Raw genomic sequence first — 26814 nt, forward strand, 5'->3', positions numbered from 1 at the left:
AGCGAGCCACCCCAGAGGCTCCCGCCTCGGTCCTTTTACCCACGGGTTTGAGGCCAGCGCGGCTAGCACTGGGGGCGATTTGGGGACCCCAATGGGACCGCCTCCGCCGGGTATCCCCCCGCGGACCTCCCATTCCCCAGCACGCTCGTCTGCCCCGATCGGGCTTCCGGGTGAGTCCGCCGGCTCGTCTCACGGCGAGTTCGACCTCTTATTCGGAGCCCGCGAAAGTGATGAGCTCTCGAGCGCAGCATCGGAGAGTGGGCTCGTCCAGTCGGAAGCCTCGGCTGGGCTCCTCCCTTCGGGGTCGATCGCCCAGTCACAGGCTGACGCGGAGATGACGACATGCTTTCCCAGACAGCCGCGAGCGTCGGTTAGAGTGGATTTCACCGCTCTTCCCTGAACCCTCGCGGCTCTGTAATTGGTTCCTGGGCTCCGCAGAGCGCCGCCACCTGGCGTGGGTGCCCAAAGCCCCGTCCAAGGCCTGTAGGTTTACGTCGTCTCTGACGGTCAAAGCCTACGGCGCTGCTGGACAAGCCGCCTCCGCCCTGCACGCCATGGCTCTCCTGCAAGTCCGCCAAGGCGCTAAAGGAACTGCACGAGGGTAGTTCCGCCCCGGGATTGATGCAGGAACTGCGCTCGGCGACCGACCTCGCTCTCCGAGCGACGGAGGTCGCGGCGCGGTCTCCCGGGCGGACGATGGCCACACTAGTGGTCCAGGAGCGCCACCTTTGGCTCAACCTGGTCGAGATGGGTGAGGCCGACAGGACACGATTCCTTGCTGCCCCCATTTTTCAGGCGGGCCTATTCGGCGACACCGTCGAGGACTTTGCCCAGCAGTTTTCGATGGTAGAGCAGTAGATGGATGCTAGCCGGCTTGTCCTGCCCCGGTGTGGCTCAAGATCCCCCCATCTACTCATCGCCGAGGGCGTCCCCCTGCGGTGACTGCACGGGCTCCGCCGCAGCCCGCCCCTACGGCCCGGCCCCGGCGTGGAGCCCACCGCAGGAAGCCGACGCCACCCGTCTCACAGCCGGCACCGAAGAACCCATGGAGGTCTTCGAAGCGCCCCTGAGACGGGCGACCCAGGGACAACGAAACCCGCTGCTCTGGAGCTGGTAAGCAGATCTTCTTTTTGTTACCTTTTGCATTTAATTGCGCTGCATGCCCAAGTGGCTGCAGTACTCAAGAGCTCCGCAAGAGTGGTTTCCTTGTTCCCTGGGTCACATATTCGGTGTGTACGGCTGGCATCACGACCACCGTCCACCACTCCATTTGGCAGGTTGGCGCTCCAGCGGCGGTCTCCCGCCCTGAGCGCCCAGCTGTGGCACAAATCCACCCCCGATGTGACAGTCTCCACGGGTCATGAGGACAGGCCTCTTCCTCCCCTGTCCCAGGCTGTTCCGGGGGTGGTCACAAGGAGCCAGGTAAGTACTTCGATGTCCTCGGACTCAGCACGGCCACGATGTGGTGTGGCACCTCAAGCTCCGCCCCGCCGTGAGGCCCCACCCGCCGGTACATCCGATGACGTTGTCCCTTTGGTCCCCCTTGCGCGGAACTCGGATGCATGGCTTGCGCTTTCCAGTCCGTCGCGAGGGCTGGTCCGGACCGTCCGACTCGGCTGCACGATTCACTTCGCTGGGCATCCGCCCAGGTCCAGCGGTGTCCACTTCACCTTGGTGAAAGATGGAAACGCTGCTACCTTGCGCGGAGATCGCTACCCTCCTACGGAAGGACGCGATAGAACCTGTCCCTCCAGCCGAGATGAAGAAGGGGTTTTACAGCCCCTACTTCATTGTACCGAAAAAAGGCGGTGGGTTGCGGCCAATCTTGGACCTGCGAGTACTGAACCGGGCCTTACACAGACTCCCGTTCAAGATGCTGACGCAAAGACGCATTCTAGCGAGCGTCCGGCATCAAGATTGGTTCGCGGCGGTAGACCCGAAGGATGCGTACTTTCACGTCTCGATCCTTCCTCGACACAGACCCTTCCTGCGGTTTGCGTTCGAGGGTCAGGCGTATCGGTACAAGTCCTCCCTTTCAGCCTGTCCCTGTCTCCTCGCATCTTTACGAAGATCGCAGAGGCTGCCCTTGCCCCGTTAAGGGAGGTGGGCATTCGCATTCTCAACTATCTCGACGACTGGCTAATCCTAGCTCACTCTCGAGATGGGTTATGCGCACACAGGGACCTGGTGCTCTCACACCTCAGCCGACTAGGGCTTCGGGTCAGCTGGGAAAAGAGCAAGCTCCTCCCGGTTCAGAGCATCTCTTTTCTCGGTTTGGAGTTGGACTCAGTCTCCTTGACGGCGCACCTTACGAACGAGCGCGCCCAGTCGGTGCTGGCCTGTTTGAAGGCGTTCAAACAGAAAACAGCGGTTCCACTGAAACATTTTCAGAGGCTCCTGGGGCATATGGCGTCCTCGGCGGTGGCCACCCCGCTAGGGTTGATGCATATGAGGCCGCTTCAGCACTGGCTCCAGACTCGAGTCCCGAGACGGGCATGGTGCCACGGGACACACCGCATGGCCATTACGTCAGTCTGTCACCGTCTTTTCAGCCCTTGGACCGACCTCTCGTTTCCACGAGCAGGTGTTCCGCTAGAACTGGTCTCCAGGCGCGTCGTGGTCACGACAGACGCCTCCAAAATGGGCTGGGGCGCTGTTGGCAACGGGCACGCAGCCGCCGGCCTCTAGACAGGTCCGCAGCTGCGTTGGCACATCAACTGCCTCGAGTTACTGGCAATTCTGCTCGCCCTGCGGAGGTTCCGGCCGTTGATCCAGGGCAAGCACGTGCTAGTTCGGACAGACAGCACGGCAGCGGTAGCATATGTCAACCGCCAAGGCGGTCTGCGCTCCCGCTGTATGTCATAACTCGCCCGCCGTCTCCTCCAACGGAGTTAGCAGCACCAAGTCGCTGCAAGCCACTCACATCCCGGGCAACCTCAACACTTCGGCGGACGCGCCGTAACAACAGGTTACCCTCAAGGGAGAGTGGAGACTCCACCTTCAGGTGGTCCAGCTGATTTGGAGTCGATTCAGTCAGGCACAGGTGCACCTGTTCGCCTCCCAAGAATCCTCCCACTGCCCGCTCTGGTACACCCTCACCGAGGCCTTCCTCGGCATAGACGCGCTGGCACACAGCTGGTCCCCTGGCATTCGCAAATATGCGTTTTCCCCAGTGAGCCTGCTCGCACAGACCCTGTGCAAGATCAGGGAGGACGAGGAGAAGGTCGTCCTGGTAAGCACCCTACTGGCCCGCCCAGACGTGGTGCTCGGACCTCACGCTCCTCGTGACAGCTCCCCCGGGCAAATTCCCCTGAGAAAGGCCCTTCTTTCTCAGGGAAGGGGCACCATCCGGCACCCGCGCCCAGACCTCTGGAATCTCCATGTCTGGCCCCTGGACGGGACGCGGAAGACCTAAGCTGTCTCCCACCTGCGGTGGTAGACACGTTCACTCAGGCTAGGGCTCCCTCTACGAGGCGCCTGTATGCCTTTAAGTGGTGTCTGTTCGCTAAGTGGTGTTCTTCCCATCAGGAAGACCCCCAGAGGTGTGCAGTCAGATCAGTGCTTTCCTTCCTGCAAGAGAGGTTGGAAGGGAGGCTGTCCCCTTCCACCTTGAAGGTGTACGTTGCTGCCATAGCAGCACACCATGACGCAGTCGACGGTAAGTCCTTAGGGAAGCATGATCTGATCATCAGGTTCCTAAGAGGCGCCAGGAGGCTGAATCCCTCCAGGCCACGCCTTGTTCCCTCATCGGACCTCTGTAGTTTTTCAGGGTCTACAGAGAGCCCCCTTTGAGTTTTGCAGTCAGCCGGGCTTAAGGCACTCTCCTTGAAGACTGCCCTCCTGACTGCGCTCACTTCCATCAAGAGGGTAGGTGACCTGCAAGCGTTCTCTGTCAGTGAAACGTGCCTGGAGTTCGGTCCGGGCTATTCTCACGTGATCCTGAGACTCCCGACCGGGCTATGTGCCCAAGGCTCCCACCACTCCTTTTAGGGACCAGGTGGTGAACCTGCAAGCGCTGCCCCAGGAGGAGGCAGACCCAGCCCTGTCGTTGCTGTGTCCGGTGCGCGCTTTACGCATCTTTTTGGATCGCACGCAGAGCTTTAGAATCTCTGAGCAGCTCTTTGTCTGCTTTGGTGTACAGCGGAAAGGAAGCGCTGTCTCCAAGCAGAGGATCGCCCACTGGCTCATTGACACCATAACTATGGCATGTCTCGCCCAAAACATGCCGCCCCCGGTAGGGCTACGAGCCCATTCTATCCGTGGTGTAGCGGCTTCTTGGGCCCTGGCCAGAGGTGCCTCTCTAACAGACATTGCAGAGCAGCGGGCTGGGCAACACCCAACACCTTTGCAAGGTTCTACAACCTCCGGGTGGAACCAGTTTCGTCCTAGGTAGTGGCACGCAACACAAGCGGATAAGCCCGGGATAGCCGGCCGGGTGTATCGCTTGCACATAGCGCCTTCCACCTCCTTTTGAGCTGAAGACGTGCGCTGTTAATTCCCAGTAGTGTTCACAAAAGTTGTTCCCTGGTTGACTTCCTCCGAGCCCTGTGGCAGTCGAGTTTTCGGAGAGACTCGCTGCCGGCCCAGTACACGCGCTAACTAAGAGCCCGGTTCTGGGGTAGGTGCTCCGCATGTGGCGGTTCCCTGTAAGGCTAACCCCATGCGATCTATATCTTCCGCTAGTTCGTTTCCCTACTGGCAAACTGCGTCTTCCTTGGGCAGAGCCCCTCAGTCTCCATGTTGTAGTAACTCCTCCCCCATTGGGTAGGATCTACCTTGAAGGCTCTCCACATGGTTGGAAAGACCATGTGATGTATTCTTCCACTTAAATATCCCCCCCTTTCTTGGGGCGAGGTGTGGTCCCTCCCCTTGGGAGGGACACCCCCCGACTAGACCTGGCGGCCCAGTCGGATAATCCCCCTTCTTTTTTAGGGAGTGGAAAAAGAGAAGGGGAAAGAGGCCATGACTGGGTTAAGCCTGTCTCTATCTCTGGGTAGTCGACTTGTCCCCAAAAAGGGCCGTTCGACACTCATAACTGTGTTGGGGGAGGTTACGTGTCGACCTGGTGTGCTGGCTATGAGGCACACAGCAAGTCTGCCCACCACACACCGCCAGTTCACGTAACACAGTTCAGCCTTGTGGCGTTTTGTATAGGGACCCCTAGTGTCACTACATCGACACCAACGTCGAGTGAGTGACAGATAGGGAACGTCATGGTTACTGGTGTAACCTCCGTTCCCTGATGGAGGGAACGAGACGTTGGTCCCTCCTGCCACAACGCTGAACTACCCGCTGAAATGGCCGGACCTTATATCGGCTCCTCAGCGTAAAACCTGAATGAGTGGTTGCATACCAGCTCCTTTTATACCCGTATGTTCGGGGGAGTGGCATGCAAATACCACTCGCCAATTTTCATTGGCCTTTTATCAAAGACCAGAGGTGTCTCGGGCTCCCAAGAGTGACCCCTAGTGTCACTACATCAACACCAACGTCTCGTTCCCTCCATCAGGGAACGGAGGTTACACCAGTAACCATGACGTTCAACACACTTCTTATTGCGTTCTGTTGACATTTCAATTATTTGTTCCTTTTTCCCCTCCACTCAAACATAGACTAAAGAAAGCGAAAGCTGCGTTAGTCATTACAACCAGAGTTATTATTATTTTGAATTTTAATTTAGTTTTTATTTCTACTTCATTTTCAATTTGTCCATTCAATTTAGTTTAGTTTTATCTAAAATGATAGATTAAATAAATTTAATGTTTAATAAATGGTAATATTAAAACATTTAATAATGCCCATAAAATTAAATACAACAACATAAAATAAAAACAGAAAACATCAGATACCATTAAAAAAACATTTATATACTACAGTACTACACTTCACACTTTTCAGTCCTCCTACTGTGTCCAGGTGTAGTCTACTTCCCTAAAGTCAAGATCAAACTCATCTTGGACTGAAGTTTTGTTCTTTTCACATATTTAGTATGTTAATATGTGAATAGAGACTTCCCCCCTCACTTGCGTTCTTCATTGTATTTTCTGACTTTTTTGCCATTGAAATGCAAGTGCCAGCTTTACAGGTAACACACCGAGGTTGCACTACAAATATGTGATGGACTGAGTTGTACAATTTCCATCATGGTCTATTTCATCTGTCATATTAGTTTTAATGTCTCTGATATGTAGTAAATTTGATTTTGTCTCTATATAGTCAACATTTTCAGTTAGAAATGACTTTGCGTAGTAAGCATGAGTCTGGTAAAATGTGTTCTATTTAATAACAGAGTTGGGGAATGTACTTTGTATTTACGCTATTAATATTTCAGTATGAGTGCGGCAGAGTACGTCTGGTGAATGCCGATCTCTTTCCCGCACACAAATACAGCATGGGCGCGCAGGCGAGACAGTTAAAAAAGTACTTTGAAAGAGTGCACGCTGCTGCTCTCAGCCAGAATAATCGCACATAAGGACATATAAGCATGAAAACTGATGTGCAGTACCAACTACACAGAATGTATGATAGTACTAATTGTAGAGAGCACATCATTATGAAGACAAAGACAAATCCCGGACATTTAGAGGCAATTTGGAAATCCCGGCTGGATGCTTTTTTCAGGTCTGAAAAAGAGGACATGTCTGGGGAAAAGAGGACGTATGGTTACCCTATGTTACGTTATTATTTTTTGTTTGTTTGCTTGTTTTTCATTGCATCACAAATGCCATGGACTTGGCTGGACTCTGAAAAAAATCTGAAAGGCTCGAGTCCGAGTAAAAATGCATCCGAGTCCGTGACAAGTCCAAGTCCATTAAATTTGGACTCGTGTCTCGGACTTGAGTCCGAACTCGAGTACCCCAACTCTAAAAAATTCTCTGATTAAGGGAGGTTAGCACAACACCCGAGGGCCAAAAAAAGAGAAAACTAATACCCTGCTACACAAACAGCACCACATGGGTATTGTGCTGTATCCTGATGCAGGGACACAAGGCATTATTCTTCAAGAGATGATGAATGTTCAAAAGCGTGCTTCGTATTAATCAATGCACTGGAAGGATAAAGCATGACCACTAAAGGTGAAACTCAACATAACTGAAAAAGGGAACATTTGTGAGTAGAATATGTGAGATGATGGAGCTTAGAAAACAGATTTGCCATCTGCTATTATGTAATCCTGTCTGGCTGGATGAGTACACCACCCAGCTCTATTTATAAAAGGGAGTGAGAAAGCTTTAAGTACTGGTATGAAACCAGCCATTAGCTCCAGATTTAGTGTGGCCTTGGAAAGCAAAATAAAAAAAAAACAAATAGGCCTAAACACCACTTCGAGTGTTGACACAAGCCAAGCCGACTACATGTAGAAAGGGATCAGTCTTTAAGTTTGTTAATAGTAAATAATTATCAACATACACAGTAAGTCCTGACCTCGTGTTCTAAGGCAGGGGTCAGCAACCTTTTTGACATGGAGTGCCATTTTTTTATTTTCCTGGTCAATGGCTGTCCACTTGTGAAAATTTTTCTATTTTGCATTTTTCTAATTTAATTATTTATTTTTCATTACAAATTTATATTATCAGCATAACAGTTTGACTGAAAAATGTGTGCAAAACCAGATGATTATGGTATAATCATGATCCTGCCTGTGAATTTTCACATAGCATCTTGTGAAAGTGCTTTAATGAAAGAAAACCTGTCCTTTTGTAGAAATGAGTTAACACAGTTAATGTCACAAATCTGCTTGTTTGATTACTGATCACATAATTGTGTGGAATCTTAAATATTTCTTATATCATGTCATTAATTTTATTATGTGTTCATGGTAATCCTGGTGACAGAGAGTGAATAATGAACTTCAAACAGCTGTAATCCATTAAACCAAAATGAGGCGATAAACTGCATGTAACGAATATTAAACTACAAAACAAACCCTAATCTCTGTATTCATGGTGTATTATTAGTGTCAGCAGCCGGACTGCGAGTGCAGCGGTGGTTTGTGTGTGTTATAAATGTGTGTGCTTGTGCTTATGCGCATCTCATTCACAGATGCTTGTTACAGCGCTCATCTGTGACAGTTCCACTGTATAACTTATTAAAAAAGACGGACTCAAGATGGCGCCGAGTATGGCTGCTGCGTTGCGAGCTCCGACACAACATAGCAATGGTTTGTTTGTTTTGTTTACAATTCTTATGTTTTTTGTCTTGGATGTTGTCTGCCTTATTGTCTACGACAGACAAACACTTTTGGACATTGGTTCAGCGATCTCACACCGAAAACCGGACTTCACATTCCTCAATGCCGACCCGCTGTTTACAAACACGCAAGCGGAGCCCTTTGTCTGGGCAGCACGGCCGCGGAAATGCAGGAGGAAAAGGGGAAACAGAGCCGGCGTTCTCATCAGAGTAAGACGCCGCGCAAATCGACCCCCGCTACCCACTATTCTACTGGCAAATGTTCAGTCTCTGGATAACAAGCTCTGCGAGCTGAAAGCGTGGATCTCTTTCCAACGAGAGACGAGGGACTGCTGCATTATCTGCCTTACGGAAACTTGGATGTCTGCGGAGATTCCAGACTCAGCCATTGAACCCGCAGGGTTCTCCATGCTCCGAGCGGACAGAGCGAAAGACCTCTCAGGTAAAACTAGAGGAGGTGGTGTATGTTTTATGATCAACAAATCCTGGTGTGATCAGAGGAACTTACATTCCATCAAGTCTTTCTGTTCTCCTGATCTGGAATTTCTTATGCTTCTGTGTCGACCATTCTGGCTACCGAGGGAATTCATAGCGGTCATTATCATTGCTGTGTACATTCCCCCACAAGCCGACACAGACCGGGCACTCAAGGAACTGTATGGGAGTATAAGTGAGCAGGAAACCGCGCACCCTGAGGCCGCGTTCATTGTGACCGGGGACTTTAATAAAGCCAGTTTAAAATCAGTCGCACCAAAATATCACCAGCACATTAGTTTCAACACACGAGGGGACCGGGTTTTGGACCATTGCTACTCTCCGTTCCGGGATGGCTACAAATCCCTCCCCCGCCCACCATTTGGCAAATCGGACCACTCTTCCATTCTGCTTCTGCCCGCTTACAGGCAGAAATTGAAACAGGAAGCACCCACCCTCAGAACGATCCAGTGCTGGTCGGACCAATCAGACTCTACGCTACAAGACTGTTTTGATCGCACGGACTGGGAGATGTTCCGGTCCGCCTCTGATGACGACATCGAGCTTTACGCTGATAGCGTAATGTGTTTCATCAGAACGTGCGTAGAGGAAGTGATTCCGACCAGAACTGTGCGAATCTATCCGAATCAGAAGCCGTGGATCAATAGCAATGTTCGCGCGGCACTTAATGTGCGGACCTCCGCTTTTAATTCCGGGAACGCGGAGGAGCATAAACAAGCCAGTTATGCCCTCCGAAAAACTATCAAAACAGCAAAACGCCAGTACAGGAGCAAGATTGAAGGACAGTTTAACACCACCAACTCTAGAAGCATGTGGCAGGGAATTAACATCATCACGGACTTTAAAGGGAATAAAAACTCCGCCATGAACACCGCTGCCTCTCTACCGGATGAGCTAAATACTTTTTATGCTCGTTTCGAGGGAAATAACACCGCCCTCGCGGAGAGAGCTCTCACGGCCGAAGCTACAGAGGTTAGTTCACTCTCCGTCTCTGTAGCGGATGTAACCCGATCCTTCCGACGGGTGAATATCCGCAAAGCCGCGGGTCCAGACGGCATTCCGGGCCGCGTCATCAGAGCGTGCGCGAACCAGCTGGCTGGTGTTTTTACGGACATTTTCAACCTTTCCCTCTCTTTGTCTGTAGTCCCCACATGCTTTAAAACATCCACCATTGTGCCTGTTCCAAAACAATCAAAAATAACTTGTTTAAATGACTGGCGTCCTGTTGCTCTGACCCCCATCATCAGCAAATGTTTTGAGAGACTAATCAGAAATTACATCTGCTCTGTATTACCACTCAATCTTGACCCGCTGTTGTTGCGGTATGCAAACTGCCGCTCCACTGATGATGCCATTGCATCTACAATACACACTGCTCTCTCCCACCTGGAAAAAAAGAACACTTATGTGAGAATGTTGTTTGTAGACTACAGCTCAGCATTCAACACCATAGTGCCCTCCAAGCTAGATGAGAAACTCCAGGCTCTGGGCTTAAACAGCTCGCTGTGCAGCTGGATCCTGGACTTCCTGTCAAGCAGACTCCAGGTGGTTAGAATAGGCAGCAACATCTCCTCATCACTGACCCTCAACACTGGAGCCCCGCAGGGCTGTGTTCTCAGCCCACTACTGTATTCCCTGTACACACATGACTGTGTGGCAACACATAACTCCAATGCCATCATTAAGTTTGCTGATGACACGACGGTGGTAGGTCTGATCACTGACAATGATGAAACAGCCTACAGAGAGGAGGTGCACACTCTGACACACTGGTGTCAGGAGCACAACCTCTCCCTCAACATCAGTAAGACAAAGGAGCTTGTGGTGGACTTCAGAAGAAAAGACAGAGAACACAGTCCAATCACCATCAATGGAGCACCAGTGGAGAGAGTCAGCAGCTTCAAGTTCCTGGGTGTCCACATCACTGAGGAACTCACATGGTCCGTCCACACTGAAGTCGTTGTGAAGAAGGCTCATCAGCGCCTCTTCTTCCTGAGACGGCTGAGGAAGTTTGGAATGAACCACCACATCCTCACACGGTTCTACACCTGCACTGTGGAGAGCATCCTGACTGGCTGTATCTCCGCCTGGTACGGCAATAGCACCGCCCACAACCGCAAAGCACTGCAAAGGGTGGTGCGAACTGCCAGACACATCATCGGAGGTGAGCTTCCCTCCCTCCAGGAAATATATACAAGGCGGTGTGTGAAAAAAGCTCGGAGGATCATCAGAGACTCCAGCCACCCGAGCCATGGGCTGCTCTCACTGCTACCATTAGGTAGGCGGTATCGCAGCATCAGGACCCGCACCAGCCGACTCCATGATAGCTTCTTCCCCCAAGCAATCAGACTTCTGAACTCTTGATCTCCCACGATCAAAATACATCAGCCCTGCACTTTATTACTATTTTATCTCACACCGGACTGTCATAAATTATATTACTGTTATTATATTATGTCTCTCTTAACAACTGACTATCAACCGACAGCCTGAATGTCAATACAGTACAATACTGTACATTCTATATATATATATATATATATATATATATATACTTTTTTTATATATATTTTAATTTTTAATTTTTATTGAATAATGTGTATCTATATAGTATCTATATAGTAAAAAACAAAAAAACAAAAACAGCATATTGTATACTGTACAGTGTATGTTATTATTTGTATATTGTTGAGTGTAATTATGTGTATAACAGATGTTTAAATTGTGTTGTGTTAATTTGATGTTTTCAGTTGTGTAATTATGTATAACAGATGTTTAAATTGTGTTGTGTTAATTTGATGTTTTAAGTTGAGTGTAATTATGTGTATAACAGATGTTTAAATTGCGTTGTGTTAATTTGATGTTATTGTAAATTGGTATATGTCTCATCACTGTCACGACTGCTATGTTGATCGGAACTGCACCCAAGAATTTCACACACCATTGCACTTGTGTATATGGCTGTGTGACAATAAAGTGATTTGATTTGATTTGATTTGAAATGTGTTGTTTTAGGTTGTGCTTGAACTTGTTTAAATCCCTATGATGTGATGTAAGTAACAATGTGCTATTTCCCACATTCTGTTTGTTTCATGAAGTAGTAAGTGAAAACGATAGCCCTCATGTAACATGCATACACTGGTGGCCAAAAGTTTGGAATAATGTACCGATTTTGCTGTTTCTGAAGGAAATTGGTACTTTTATTCACCAAAGTGGCATTCAACTGATCACAATGTATAGTCAGGACATTACTGATGTAAAAAACAGCACCATCACTATTTGAAAAAAGTCATTTTTGATCAAATCTAGACAGACCCTATTTCCAGCAGCCATCACTCCAACACTTCATCCTTGAGTAATCATGCTAAATTGATTATTTGGTACCAGAAAATCACTTGCCATTATATCAAACACAGCTGAAAGCTATTTGGTTCATTAAATGAAGCTTAACATTGTCTTTGTGTTTGTTTTTGAATTGCCACAGTATGCAATAGACTGACATGTCTTAAGGTCAATATTAGGTCAAAAATGGCAAAAAAAAGAAACCGTTTTCTCTAGAGACTCAGTCAATCATTGTTTTGAGGAATGAAGGCTATACAATGCTTGAAATTGACAAACAAATGAAGATTTCATACAAAGGTGTACACTACAGTCTTCAAAGACAAAGGACAACTGGCTCTAACAAGGACAGAAAGAGATGTGGAAGGCCAGATGTACAACTAAACAAGAGGATAAGTACATCAGAGTGGAGTGTAGTGGACTAAAGCACTGAACTGGTAAGTGGAAGGTTGTTGGTTCAATCCCCACAGCCAACACCATTGTGTCCTTGAGCAAGACACTTAACTCCAGGTTGCTCCAGGGGGATTGTCCCTGTAATCAGGGCACTGTAAGTCGCTTTGGATAAAAGCGTCAGCCAAATGCATAAATATAAATATGAGAGTCTCTAGTTTGAGAAACAGATGCCTCAGCTAACAGCTTCATTGAATTCTACCCACTCAACACCAGTTTCATGTACAACAGTAAAGAGAAGGCCTTATGGGAAGAATTGCAAAGAAAAAGCCACTTTTGAAACAGAAAAAAGAAAAGGTTAGAGTGGGCAAAGAAACACAGATAATTGGAAAAGAGTGTTATGGATCTTAACCCCATTGAGCTTTTGTGGGATCAGCTAGACTGTAAGGTGTGTGAGAAGTGCCTGACAAGACAGCCACATCTATGGCAAGTCCAACAGGAAGCGTTGCGTGAAATGTCACCTGTGTATCTGGACAAACTGACAGCTAGAATGCCAAGGATCTGCAGAGCTGTCATGGAATATTTTTTTGATGAGAACTCTTTGAAGTAGTTTAAGTAGTTAAGTTTAAGTTCATTTTTCAAATTGTAATAGTAATTTTTCAAGTTATTAATATCCTGACTATACATTGTGATCAGTTGAATGCCACTTTGGTGAATAAAAGTACCAATTTCTTTCCATACAAGCAAAATCTGCACATTATTCCAAACTTTTGGCTACCAGTGTACATATTTGTCGCATTTCATTTATTGCCTCATGAAACAAACAGAATATGGGAAATGCCATCGTTACTTCCAGCAGATGATTAAAATCAGCCCCAAAACAAAATAACAAGGTGCAGAGAAAAAAGTATCTCCTACCCTCCTGGTCCTTAACTTTAGTGAACTTAAACGGTGACCAGAGGGCATAAGTTCAAACTCTCCTGATAGGGGGTGTACAGGTTAAATGACAATGGTACTCGCCTTCCTGATAACCTGCTTCTCAAAAATGTTTATCAGCTTTGTCTGACTCACCCCAGTAATTTTACTGGCTATTTTAACCAGTTTCTCAAGTCAGAGTTGGTTGCAAAGATTCAATTGATCAAACCATGCTGCCATACAGAGGAATAAGACCGATTCAATTATACTCTGATAAAACATTGACATACATTTTCTACAATTGTTAAAGGAGTTCATTTTTCTCAAATAAAACAACCACTGGGGCCTGGGTAGCTCAGAGAGTATTGACGCTGACTACCACCCCTGGAGTTCGAATCCAGGGTGTGCTGAGTGACTCCAGCCCAATTGGCCTGGTTGCTAGGGAGGGTAGAGTTACATGGGGTAACCTCCTCGTGGTCGCTATTACTGGTTCTCACTCTCAATGGAGCACATGGTAAGTTGTGCATGGATCGCGGAGAGTAGCATGAGCCTCCACATGCTGTGAGTCTCCAAGGTGTCATGCACAATGAGCCACGTGATAAGATGTGCAGACTGATGGTCTCAGAAGCGGAGGCAACTGAGACTTGTCCTCCACCACCCAGATTGAGGTGAGTAACCACACCACCACAAGGACCTACTAAGTAGTGGGAATTGGGCATTCCAAATTGGGAGTAAAGGGGATAAAAAAAAAACATTTTTTTTTTAATTAAAATAAATAAATAAATAAAACAACCGCTGTTGGACCTTCTTACAAATAACATTAGTACTTTCCTCAAAACATAACCGGGAATCAATGATGGTGCCCAAATATTTGTAGTTATCTACCAGATCAACATCATTCCCTCTAATGGTGGTAAGCTTAGGTACCATGGATGTTTTCTAAAATCAATCACCATATCCTTGGTTTTAGAAACATTCAGTTCAAGATAGTTTGTTCCACACCAGGACACAAAATCATCCAAAATAATGCCATGGTCATCTTCCTCTTCTCTTAACAGACTAACAATGACACAATCATCTGCAAGCTTAACAATGTGTCTATTTTCATCCATGCTGCTGCAATCATTTGTATACAATATATACAAAAGTGGGGATAGTAAACAGCCTTGTGGTGAGCCTGTGGAAGATACCAATGACTCTGACAGGGTACCATTAACAATAACCCTCTGGGACCTAACAATTAAAAAATCTACTATCCACCCCACAATATTCAAATCCACATTAAAATTATTCAGTAACTTCTCAGCTAGTTTAAATGATTGAATACAGTTAAAAGCAGAAGAGAAGTCAACAAAAAAAAGCCTAACATGGGACTGGGCCCCCTCTAGATATCTATACATAAAATGAAGCAATGTTAAGTGCATCATCCACTCGGCAAACTGTAGGGGGTTTAAAGCACTTTCCACTTGAGTAGTAATAGTTTTCTTAACCAGCTTCTCAAATGTCTTCATTACCAAGGATGCTAACGCTACTGGTCTAAAGTCATTCAACTCACTCGGATGATTCTTAGCTACCGGAACAATGGTTTCCTGGTTCCTTCTGCAATTTAAAGGAATAGTTCACCCAAAAATGAAAATTTGCTGATAATTTACTCACCCTCAGGCCATCCAAGATGTATCTGAGTTTCTTTCTTCATCAAAACAGAATTTAAGACATTTTGGATTTCATTTCAGGTCTCCTCCTTTAAACAATGCAAGTGAATGTACTCCATTTTTTGACGGTCCAAAATGCATATTTAGGGTGCATCAAAATAATCCACACGACTCCAGTCAACAAATAAAGTTCTTCTGAACCCAAACAATTGATTATTTTTAGAAACAAAATACTTATATATTTTTAACTACAAATGTTCGCTTCCATATATCTCTGTGACTCGCGCTCATGAGAGGGATGACGTAAGCTCATTGGTAAGGTCATGCGTCACATGGAGGAGGAGTCAGAAAGTGCTGGCTAAGCTCCAAATCCGTCGATTTCCAGAGTAGAGCCTGCATCTGAATCAGAGAGCCAGGTTTCTATAAATGCCAACACACAAGCATCCCTATACTCATGAAGATGACTCACGCTTGCTTGAAGTTCATCAATCTTTATCATAACTTTGTGGATATGTTCACGCCTTTACCTTATGGCATGATTTCAGAAGTGAATCGGTGTGCTAAAACAATGCAGACAATGTGTACAAATAAATGCCACTATCAGTAGGTGCAATTCAGACTCAGTCAGTTTCCTCTTGAGTGTGCATTTGGAGCTCTAGCTCCTGTCCAGACAAGCTTTCTACATTATGAGGATGGGTAAAAATGGGTGGAAACGCGTGCATGTTTCAGATGTTTTATATTCTTAAAACTCATTTGTCTGTGTTGTGTTGTGACATACAATTCATGTCTCTTGTGAATCATTAAGCTAATATTTGCTGTCTATTGCTAGTATTGTGTGAGGGAGCACTATGACACCACATGAAAGTTCAGATGATAATTCCTTACCAGAGCTCAGAGAGACTTGGGGGTGTGCTCATTTGACAACCACCTAGCAACCATCCAATCACCTGACAAACAACCTAGGACAACTCAGAACTATAAATATATTTATGTAGATGCCGCATTAGCAGCTGTTCCTATGGGCCGTGATACATCAGCAACATGGAAGCGAAATGACAGAAGAAAATTTCCAGACAATTTTCAAAATATCTGATTTGCTATACACATGCAACAAGGTTCAATGAATGAGGAAGCAGAAGACTGCTATTCCTACTGCAATTATTCTCATAAACACATTACGCATAAAGCACAATAGTGAATCTTCAAAGGCAAGTCAAATACGGCAATGGCCAACACACAAAATAGCTTCAGGTGTCTCTCTCACTCACACGCACAGCTTTGCGGCACCTGTTTCTCTCTCTCTCTCACTCTATGGACTGGGCACTTTTTATTTCCCCCCATCTCTCACTGGGAACACAGAAACAGCAATTCATTTCAGATGAAAACCCTTACCGCTTCCTGTCTCCCCAGAAGAATGCTCAACCACGCCCTCACCTCCCTCGCCCGCCCAACTCGGGCCGGGGGATCCGTCTGGTTTGGGGTCTTGGGCAGGTCACAATTGTTGCAGTTTTATCAATTTGGGGCCACACCTGACCATGACCCAAGTGGAACCCCAGATACCGTACCTCCACCTGCCCAATTGCGCACTTCTTCAGGTTTGCTGTGAGCCCCGCTCATTGCAGCGACCTCAGAATGGCCCCTAGATGCTGCATGTGCGGCATACACAGCGCGCGGCCTGAGGACCCTGTCCATAAGACTCTGAAACTTAGCCAGGGCCCCATACAAACAGAACGGAAGGGTCACAAATTGGCATAAACCAAACAGTGTGGAGAAGGCCATTTTTTCACAGGACATCGGCCTTAAGGGGATCTGCCAATATCCCTGTCAAATCCAGTGTCGAATAAAAGCAAGCCGCACCCAACCGATCGAGCAGTTCATCAATACGAGGCATTGGATAAGCATAAAATTGACACCTCGTTAACTTTCCTATAATCCATACAGAACTGGACCGAGCCATCGCTCTTAGGTACCAGAAACACTGGGATGGCCCAATCACTGTAGGATTTTTCTATTAACCCCATATCAAGCATGGCCTTTAATTCTTCCCACACTACCCGTTTCCTGTGTTTGGGTAAGCGGTAGGGACGACTACGTACCACTACCCCTGGGGTTGTCTTGATGTGGTGTTTTATGAGATCAGTGCGGCCAGGGAGAGGTGAGAACATTATTATTTTGCAACCTGGCAACCTCCCTATGTTGCGACTGCGAGAGCTGGTCTCCACAAGAGACCGGGGTGAAGTGATTGGCTTTTAGATTCACCTCCGGTCTGAGCTCCTCCCTCTCCGGAACTACCATTGCCAATGACACGGGGACGGCCTCTCTCCATGGTTTTAGGAGGTTGAGGTGGTAAATCTGACGGTCTTTCATCCATACGGACTACCTCATAGTTGACTTCCCCAACTCGCCGTGTGACCTCAAAGGGCCCTTCCCACTTTGCAAATAATTTCGAGCTCGATGTGGGCAGCAATACAAGGACCTTATCTGCCCATGCAAATTCCCATAGCTGAGCTCTCCTGTTATACAGCTGGGACTGACGTTCTTGCGCCTGTAGTAAATTCTCCTGTCATAGATGTCCCAATGCGTGGAGTTTGCTCTCAGGTCAAGAACGCATTGAATATTATTTTTACTCTGTGAAGGTCCCGCCTCACAGTTTTCCTTCATGACATCAAACACGCCACAGGGCTTGTGCCCAAACAACAATTCAAACGGAGAATATCCCGTGGAGACTTGTGGGACCTCTCATACTGCAAATAACAGGGGTTCGAGCCACTTATCCCAATTCCGAGCATCTTCGTGAACGAACTTACGTATCATATTTTCTATGATCTGATTAAATCGTTCGACCATGCCGTCTGTTTGTGGGTGGTATACACTTGTCCGAATCGACTTCACCCCCAGTAATTCGTAAAGTTTGCAAAGTGTACGTGACATTAAAGTAGTGCCTTGATCAGTGAGGATTTCTTTCAGAGTCCCCATTTGGGAGATAATTTTGAAGAGTGCCTCCGCAACACTACGTGATATCGCCCAGTGGCACTGCTTCTGGATATCGCTTTGCGTAATCCACCAGGACTAATGCAAAGAGATGCCTGCATGCTGTCTGTTCTAATGGCCCAACGAGGTCAGAATCAGCCTGATGTGGAGCAGCCGCAGACAGTCCAGGCCACACCTCCCCAGCCAGCGCTTCGTACATCCCACACCGATTCACTTTCTCACAGGAACCAAACACACACAACCCCTTCAATAATGATCGAAAATCCGGCCAATTAGTTCCCAAAATTAGCGTATGGGTGAGGCGAGGACTAACCGCCTCAATATTATGCTTTTATCCCTGGAACATTGCCGTGACAGTCACTACAGGATAATCATTGCACACACCTCACCTTCACCCGATTATTCGCCTCCAGTGCCCAATTTTGTACAAAGTATTGATGAATGGAGGTTTGATTACAACCTGAATCCACCAAGGCTTGGTATATACACCCTTAATACTCACGGGTATCTTTTACGTCCCTGCTTGATCGGAAGTAGTCTGTGGGGTGTTGGGGATCCGGATCAAGGCCCCCACCTCTATTACCTGGCACTGCTCTCGGACATGATCCGGCTCCCCATAACTCCAGCAGACAGGCCCAAGCCTCCCGCCCACAATCATGGCAACGGACTCCTTCACCTGAGATGAAGAGAGGGGAGAGACAGGGTTAGCAAACCCCCAAGCCGGTTTCGAGGGAATGTTCCCCCATTTCTGGGGGAACGGAATAGGGCAGAAGGAATGGGGGGGAGAGAACAGGGGAGGAGACATTAGCTGGAGAAAGGACGTGGGGCACGGAGGCCCTTAGATACGCTACCAGATGGTCTTCCGCCAGCTGGACCGCTTCATCCAGCGACGCCGGTCAGTGGCACTGGACCCACTCTGCTGTCCCCTTCGGCAACTGGGAGACGAACTGCTCCAGCACCACCAGGTTGATGACATCATCGGCGTCGCTGTCCACCTTAGCCAGCACCCATCATCGGCAAGCTTCACAGAGCTGCTGGGAAAATGCAAACGGTCGGCCGACCTCATCCAGCGTCAAAGAGTGGAAGTGCTGGCGGTGTTCTTCTGGGCTGCGGCCGACCTGTTGTAAGATGGACTTTTTCAGCACCGAGTAGTCCAGAATGTTGGCAACCGGAAGCTGTTGCGCAGTGATCTGGGCTTCCCCAATCAGCAGTGGTAGAAGATGCACTGCCCACTGCTCCTGTGGCCACTAGACCAATGGCAATGTGCTCGAAGAGCTCAAGGTATGCCTCCGGATCATCTTGAGACCCCATCTTGATAAGCAACACGTGGGGGTGTGCTGCTCCTGGGGTACTAATCTCTGCAGCACCTGCCGGTCATCCTCCTGGGCCTGAAGGAGCATCTCGAAACATTGTTGCTACTCTCTCTGAAGATTCATGAGGGCCTGGTGTTGGCCCTGGTGGATGCTGGTGAGGGACCGGAAGACTTCCTCCAGTGGCAAAGTATCTTTCTTCCTCTTTTCCCGGGTTTTGTCACCAGTGTAACAAGGTTCAATGAACGGGGAAGCAGGAGACGGTGATTCCAACTCAGGTATGTCACTCTTTATTCTCATAAACAAACACGTTCGCATAAGGTGTAACGGTTTGCGACACACACAGATTTGCGGCATCTGTTTCTCTCTCTCTCACTCTATGGACTGGGCTCCTTTTATTTCCCCGTCTCTCAATGCGAACATAGAAACAGCAATTACCAGCAATTAATCTCAAGTGAAAACCCTTTCCGCTTCCTCTCTCCCCAGACGAACACTCGACCACGCCCTCGCCTCCACAACACATTGGACAGTATTGTAGATTATATAAAATTTCCAATTAAACAAAGCATTAGTAAAACGCTGGTATAAAAATTATAATGTTGATAATCTGAGCGCTACCTGATGTTTTAAGCTTCTAATAAAAGTGGTGGGACTAGTGATGGATAAATCATAAACATAAATGAATCTAGCTTCCAAACTATCCATAATATACAGTATTTATTCAAATATCATATTTGTTATTAAATCACATAGCACCAATCATACATAGAGTATGGTAAGTTATATTCATATAGTATAAACCATAAACTGGCCTATTAATCTATGAAACTAAATTATTAATTAAACTTAGACGCAGTGCAATTCATAATTTACAATTTACAAGTACATCTATATTACCATAAAATGTGCTTGTATTACACAGATATTAAATAATTACAGTGCAGTATTCATAATTTACATTAAGTTAGTGTAGAGCCGAGGAGGGCGGGGCTGGGCTGGAATGAGACACACCCGGTCCCCAATTATTATTTAAGTTGTCAAGCCGGTTCTCGCCTCCTCCTTTCCACTGAACCCCCTTACACTGGTGCCGAAACCCGGGAAGGAGGGATTCCCGTCGCAGAGTCCTTGACACTGCCGTCCACCCAGGGAAGCGCCGCTGCCGTCCGACGGGGGACAGAGTAGCCCGACCACCCGGACGCGGGGAACGGCCGCCGTCCGTGAGGTGAGTGGGGACGGGACTCCCCGACCGCCTGGAGCGAGGGAGCCGCTGCCGGGGGCGGAGGAGTGCCCTGCCGTCCCCCGGGAACGCGGAGGGGTCGAGAGAAGACCGCCGTCTACGGGGGGAGGAGGGAAGCGACTCCCCGACCGCCTGGAGTGGTAGGGCCGCTGCCAGGGGCGGAGGAGTGTCCCCACGGGACGCCGGGAACGCGGAGGGGCGTTCTGTCCACTGGGGGTCGGAGGTCTGACTCCGGTCCACCCGGGGAGGAGCGGCTGCAGTCCGCCTGAGAGGGTGGAGTAATGATCGAGGACCACGCGACGGCGCATCAGAGAACCGGTGAGTTTCTATTTCTCTCTCTCCTCTCTCTCTCTGTCGCTCCGTGTTGGCCTTTCCCTCACCATTTTGTTTTGTTTTTCCCCTCCTATCTCCTCCCAGGTCGAGGAAGGCGGGGATGACCCGCCGGCAGTCGGGGCATAAGGCACTCCCCCCCTGAAGAGGAAGGGTGGGGGGATGTACATCATGCCGGGGGCTCCCCAGCCTGAGGCAACGCCGGGAGGAGTGTAGAGTCGAGGAGGGCGGGGCCGGGCTGGAATGAGACACACCCGGTCCCCAATCAGCCTGATGGGGCGTGCGAGGGATAAAGGCGGCCGGGGATGACAGTTCGAGAGAGAGAGAATTGCAGGCAGCTGTACTGTGTGTTTTTGGTTGTGTGTTTTGTTTAAATTGTTTATTAAATTATTATTTAAGTTGTCAAGCCGGTTCTCGCCTCCTCCTTTCCACTGAACCCCCTTACAGTTAGCCAGTCTTTTAATTCTGTGAATTAAAACCATAGTCCGTAAATAATTCCTACAAAAATACCTCAACTTTGATTCTAAAACAGCTATTTTTTGTAGCAAACTTAAAATAAAGTTCTCTACAAATAAATAAATGACAAACAAATTAGCACCCATGCAGTTAATTTATTATAAAATGAACTGTTTCCACACTAAAGCAGTTTATGCATCTCCTCCATTGACTTACATTCAATCAGCTCTCCTTATGCTCTCCAAGACGGCAGCACAGTTGATGTATGGCTGCAACAACTATTTGATAACATTGATAATTATCGATAATGGAAATCATCAATGATGAATTTCATTATCGATTAGTTGAATATATGTCATGAGCACGGAGAAGCTCCACCAGTTACGTCACTTTACAGCCCAGAGAAAATGTGTTGCATGCTGAAACTCGTTTGAAAAACGACAAAGACAATCTGAAGTGGGACAAACATGACCCAAGTTTTCCAGTGCACGAGAGCACTTTATAAACACTTAAAAGAAGATCATAATAAGCATACAGTTTAATGTGGAGCAGTTGCTGCTTCAGGTATGAAGCTAAAATCATGACTAATGTAGCGAGGATGCCGAGGCAGGTGTGTTAAGATGTGCAGTTTTAATAACAGTATAAATAGTAAAACAAAGTAGCAATATAAGGAAAAACAGAAAGGCAGGCAATAGTAAACAAAAAGGCAGGCAAGGGTTCGGTACACAGGCTGACAGTCCAGAAAGGCAAACCAAGTAAATCCAATAGGCAGAGGGGTAATCCAATAAACAGGCAATACATCCACAAAACTCACAAGCAGGCTGGGAAATACGAGGAACAGGCAGGAGTCAAAACACAGGGAAAACAGGATAGGTAAATAACGCTCAGAAATGTTGACAAGGCAAACAAGACTTCGCACTGAATGCAAATTTAATTAATTAAATAACAGGATTAAATCTGAAACAAGTGTGAGAGTAATCAGTCTGAACGAAGGATTATGGGAAATGTAGTTAATGAGAAGGTAGTACTCTGGGGATGGTGACCTCTGGCGGCATACAGGAGAGGTAGCAGCTGCCGCAGGTGTAACAACTTGTGGAGCATAAAAGCATGTTGAATTGCTCTAATTGAAAAAATAAATGCATTGTATTATCAGTGCTTGCATTTAAATGTTTTGAATTTACAATGTTTGCATTTAAATCCATTGTATTTATAGTGCTTACATTTTGGGAGGCTGAATTTTAACAAAGTTGTATTTTTAAGCATTGAATATTTCATTTGGAATCATTTCACAACTAATTTCATTATTAAAAATTAAATAATAAATATTCACCTTCCAAAGATAATTTCCAAAATATTCAGTTCGTTTGAAAATACCATCTAGATTTTTTGACAGGTAAAATTCAGCCCATTTTATTTCACTTAACAAAATTCGCTTCCTCAAATTCAGTGGTTCAAATTTGGTTGGAAATTCCACCGTCCACATCCGGGGGGCCTGGGTAGCTCAGCGAGTATTGACGCTGACTACCACCCCTTGAGTCGCAAGTTCGAATCCAGGGTGTGCTGAGTGACTCCTGCCAGGTCTCCTAAGCAACCGAATTGGCCCGGTTGCTAGGGAGGGTAGAGTCACTTGGGGTAACCTCATTGTGGTCGCGATTAGTGGTTCTCGGGCGATTAGTGGTTCTCGGGGGAAGGAGGGACCTTCACAGAGTGAAAATAATATTCAATGCGTTCTTGACCTGAGAGCAAACTCCACGCATTGGGACATCTATGACAGGAGAATTTACAACAGGGCATGTGGTAATTTTCGTGTGAATCGCAGAGAGTAGCATGAGCCTCCACATGCGGAGTCTCCGTGGTGTCATGCACAACGAGCCACGTAATAAAATGCACGGATTGACTGTCTCAGAAGCCGGACTGAGGTGAATAACCGTGCCACCATGAGGACCTACTAAGTAGTGGGAATCGGGCATTCTGAATTGGGGAGAAAAGAGGATAAAAAAAATAATAAAAAACACAACACGAACACCGTGGAGAAAGAACAACCAGTTCCCACGGGAGGGCATCGACACAGTCATCCTCTCCCTTCAGACCCCGTAGTGGGGTCTTGTTCGTCTGCATAAGGGGAGGTATCTTAAAATGCATTATTTGTTGTAAGAATGAGTGTGTGTGGGAATTTTGTAATTGTGTGTTTTAAATTATTGAATTTGTAATATCTATCTGAACGAGTTTAACTTGACGCTGACCTTTTCACTGTGTGAAGTGGGTTATTTGTGATCACATTCTCTCCAGGGCATTAGTTAAGATGATCGTAAAAGCTTAAGTTGCAACGTTATCGGGAAACCCAGCCATTGACATTTTTCTGCTCTCTCTGATTTTATTTTATCTATTCATCCAGATATATATCTATTTTATGTATTATTATTATTAAGCCTGTTGTTGTTGTTGTTGTTGTTGTTTTATTATGAATAACATCTATTATTATTAAACTGATTTAGACATTGTGAGTAATGTGACCACGCAGTTTAATACTCAAATATGCCTTAATAAATCATTAAAATATGGTTAACAGAGGAGATTGGAGTGAGTGTGTGCAATGAGAGAATCCTTCTCTCTCTTCATCCTCCTCCTCTTTCTTCCTCCATTGGCTGGTTCAAATCTGCTCACATATAGTCTTTTACAAGGCAGTAACAAACTGCATGATGCATAATGGCAGCAAGGCTACAAGTACACTGAACTCTTAACCAGATGATTTATTAATATTTAGACCGGTCTTTGAGTAGTTCAATACTGATGTCCGTCATTTGAATATCCTGTTCTGTGTGCATTTGTTCAGTTTCCAGACAAAAAAACTTTAGCCTACATGAGAGCCCCTTATGATTCACATTGCGTACATTCACGTTACCTGGCTTACGATGCTTTTGGGAAACAAGGCTCATTACGCAGTGTTCTCACATCTACAAATAAAAACTTGCGATTACAAATTTGAACCCATTCACATGTGAGCGATAATCTTTGTTTCTATCTTGGGAAAATCAAAGTGTAGCATATTGACAGCGTTGCAACAAAAAACTGCATCTGATGTCACTTTGCCATCGCAACATTTCAGACACGTCTTTTGGGTGGAGGTAATGTTCCCTCTGCGCTGAATCACGCAGCCGCACTCAGACGAAATCCATAATTTAATGAGCTGTAGCCTACGCAAAAACAAGAGCAGGAGACATTTAGAGGCGATCAAATAAAATGCAAAATATTATTCTGTTTGCCCGACAAATCATGCGTGTGAGTCTTTTAAGCTTGACTTGAAGAGAACAAGCTTAAAGATGTTGAACTTTGACAGTAGCCTAACGAATTCAACATGTTTCTTGTAGAAACCCCATGCCATGTGTCTAGACTATTCAATGGGGTGCGTTTCCCAAAAGCATCATGGTCGTAAGTTCCATCGTTACCAACATGGTTAAACGATTTGGTGTTTCTTGAAACCGTAGTTCAAACGAACATTCACAAACAGCATCGCAAAATTGTGGTTGAAACTACATAGTTTCACAGCTCTTTACATGTGGTAGTTATTTTGCTTGGTGGACATCATTTGACTTCGCTGAGGCTTCTATATATTTTATTTCATATATATGTTTCATTCTGTGATGACTTTAATCACGTTTACATGCATTTAAAAAAAGTCTGTGTCCATGTTAACGCACATGTGGCAGTTTTGGCTGCATCCCAATTTTCAATAAAAATGGCTTAAGTGACTTCCAAATGGCTGTTACTTTGGAGCCCCACATCTTTCCACCCTACACTGCTGTCACAGTGGATGGTAAAGACTTTGAAGGGAGTAGGGCATAGGGAATGTCCTTCTGAATAGAATGCGCCCATTTAAAGAGCGCGTACGTGCCTTTGTGCTCAAGTGCATCGGGAGAACCCCGAAGTCTGATGTAGAGAGAAATACATCTATTGCAGCGCAATGCATCTCTCATCACACGGTGGACGGCGATTTCGTGTCTTCAGCAGCTTTCTCGCATTAAACGTCTTTCTGGTGTACATGTAAACGAGCTATTATAATTTAATTTCCCCTGAAGTTATTACTCCAGCCCCTGCGTAACGTCATTAATGACATATTGTTGAACCAACGTGGTATGAACGATGGATGTGAGACATAGTTACTAGGGTTTCGGGAAACAGTCGTGACTAGCTAGTTAATTTCTCTAACGATGCATCTTACTATGGTGGTTAAGCAGGGAGTTACGTCGTTGTTCGGGAAACGCACCCATATTAGTAGTTGAAAGATCATGTAATTAATATAATAACATTATAATGAATATAATGTATCCTGTTAATAAAACTATGTATTCAAATGGTTGTATTTATTCTTGTAGTGTTACTACAAACAGGAAATAGAAAAATGCATATTTTTTGTGTTTGATTTTCAGAAATGGTTAGAATTTATTTGAACATGAATATTAATATTACAAGTATGTCATTATTATTTCAAAGCGTGGTATGGATATGGGATTGATTATTTTGCACTCTCTATATTTTAGTTTCTGTTCTTATAAAACACTAAAAAATTAAGTTAATATTGGAAGGTGAATTTAATTTGGTCAATGCTAAGGGTTAGTCTCAGTCTCGGACAGCATGAAATCTGCAAGGGCTGTCAGAAAATCCATTCTGATTGGCTGGCAGCTCTAATGAGGTGCACAGGTTTTTATCACTTTATCAGATAACAAAGTGTTGTTTAGAAGTTACCAGGCTAAAACAATGAGCACCTCTGTTGAAGAACTATAGTCGAAAACTACTTGACTTTTGATTAGATTTGCCAAAGCTTGCAAAAAAACAAAACAAAAGTACTGCTTTAAACAGATTGTTAAAGTGATTATTTGAACGAGCTACCAGTTTGTTGTATGTCATGCCACATTAAATAATAAAAAGCAAAAAATAATAAAATAAAATAAAAAAACTAATATTTGTGGGGCCGCCAAAAGAAATTCTGCCTAGGGCCTCTCAATGTCTAGAACCGGCCCTGAATCACGGTTGCTGTGTAGGTAGACAGACCACAGTTTATTAAATTAATATGTAAGATGCAATTATTCTATTATGATTTGCTGGAACATATATTTTTTTTTTATTTAACATTGTACCATGGTGAAAACAACCTTTATTTATTAATTCATTTGTTTATTTATTGATTGTGTTTCCTGAACTACGTCAATATCTGCGTATTAATGTCTGGTGCTGAAGTAAATAAAAAAAAAAAAAAGACTTCAACACAGTCGAGGAGTTTTAAAATCTGAAATGAATTGACCAACATAAGCTTAATAAACATTCAGATAATCTTCTCTAGGCTAACGTATTACTAGCAGAGATATTTGCCTATCTTCATTTGTAAAAGTCAAAGCTCATTTTCAGCTTTTCTAATGTTAGATAAAAAAAAATACATGTTCCTGGGATAGGCTCCAGTACCTTCGCAACCTAACATAGGATAAGTGGGAATAAATTAATGTGTAATTATTTT

General features: G+C 45.9%; 1 protein-coding gene across 1 annotated transcript in view; it reads right to left on the reverse strand.

Annotated features, from left to right (window-relative positions):
- LOC127427228 (serine-rich coiled-coil domain-containing protein 2-like) overlaps positions 1-18630 on the reverse strand; it is a 96380-nt gene extending 77750 nt beyond the window's left edge. Inside the window, exon 1 of the mRNA XM_051674689.1 lies at positions 18556-18630. Within this exon, the coding sequence (XP_051530649.1) occupies positions 18556-18630 (75 nt within the window). The remainder of the gene's footprint in view (positions 1-18555) is intronic.
- Between the last annotated feature and the right edge of the window lie 8184 nt (positions 18631-26814).

The sequence above is a fragment of the Myxocyprinus asiaticus genome, chromosome 36 (genome assembly GCF_019703515.2).
Source record: "Myxocyprinus asiaticus isolate MX2 ecotype Aquarium Trade chromosome 36, UBuf_Myxa_2, whole genome shotgun sequence".
NCBI classification, from domain to species: Eukaryota; Metazoa; Chordata; class Actinopteri; order Cypriniformes; family Catostomidae; genus Myxocyprinus; species Myxocyprinus asiaticus.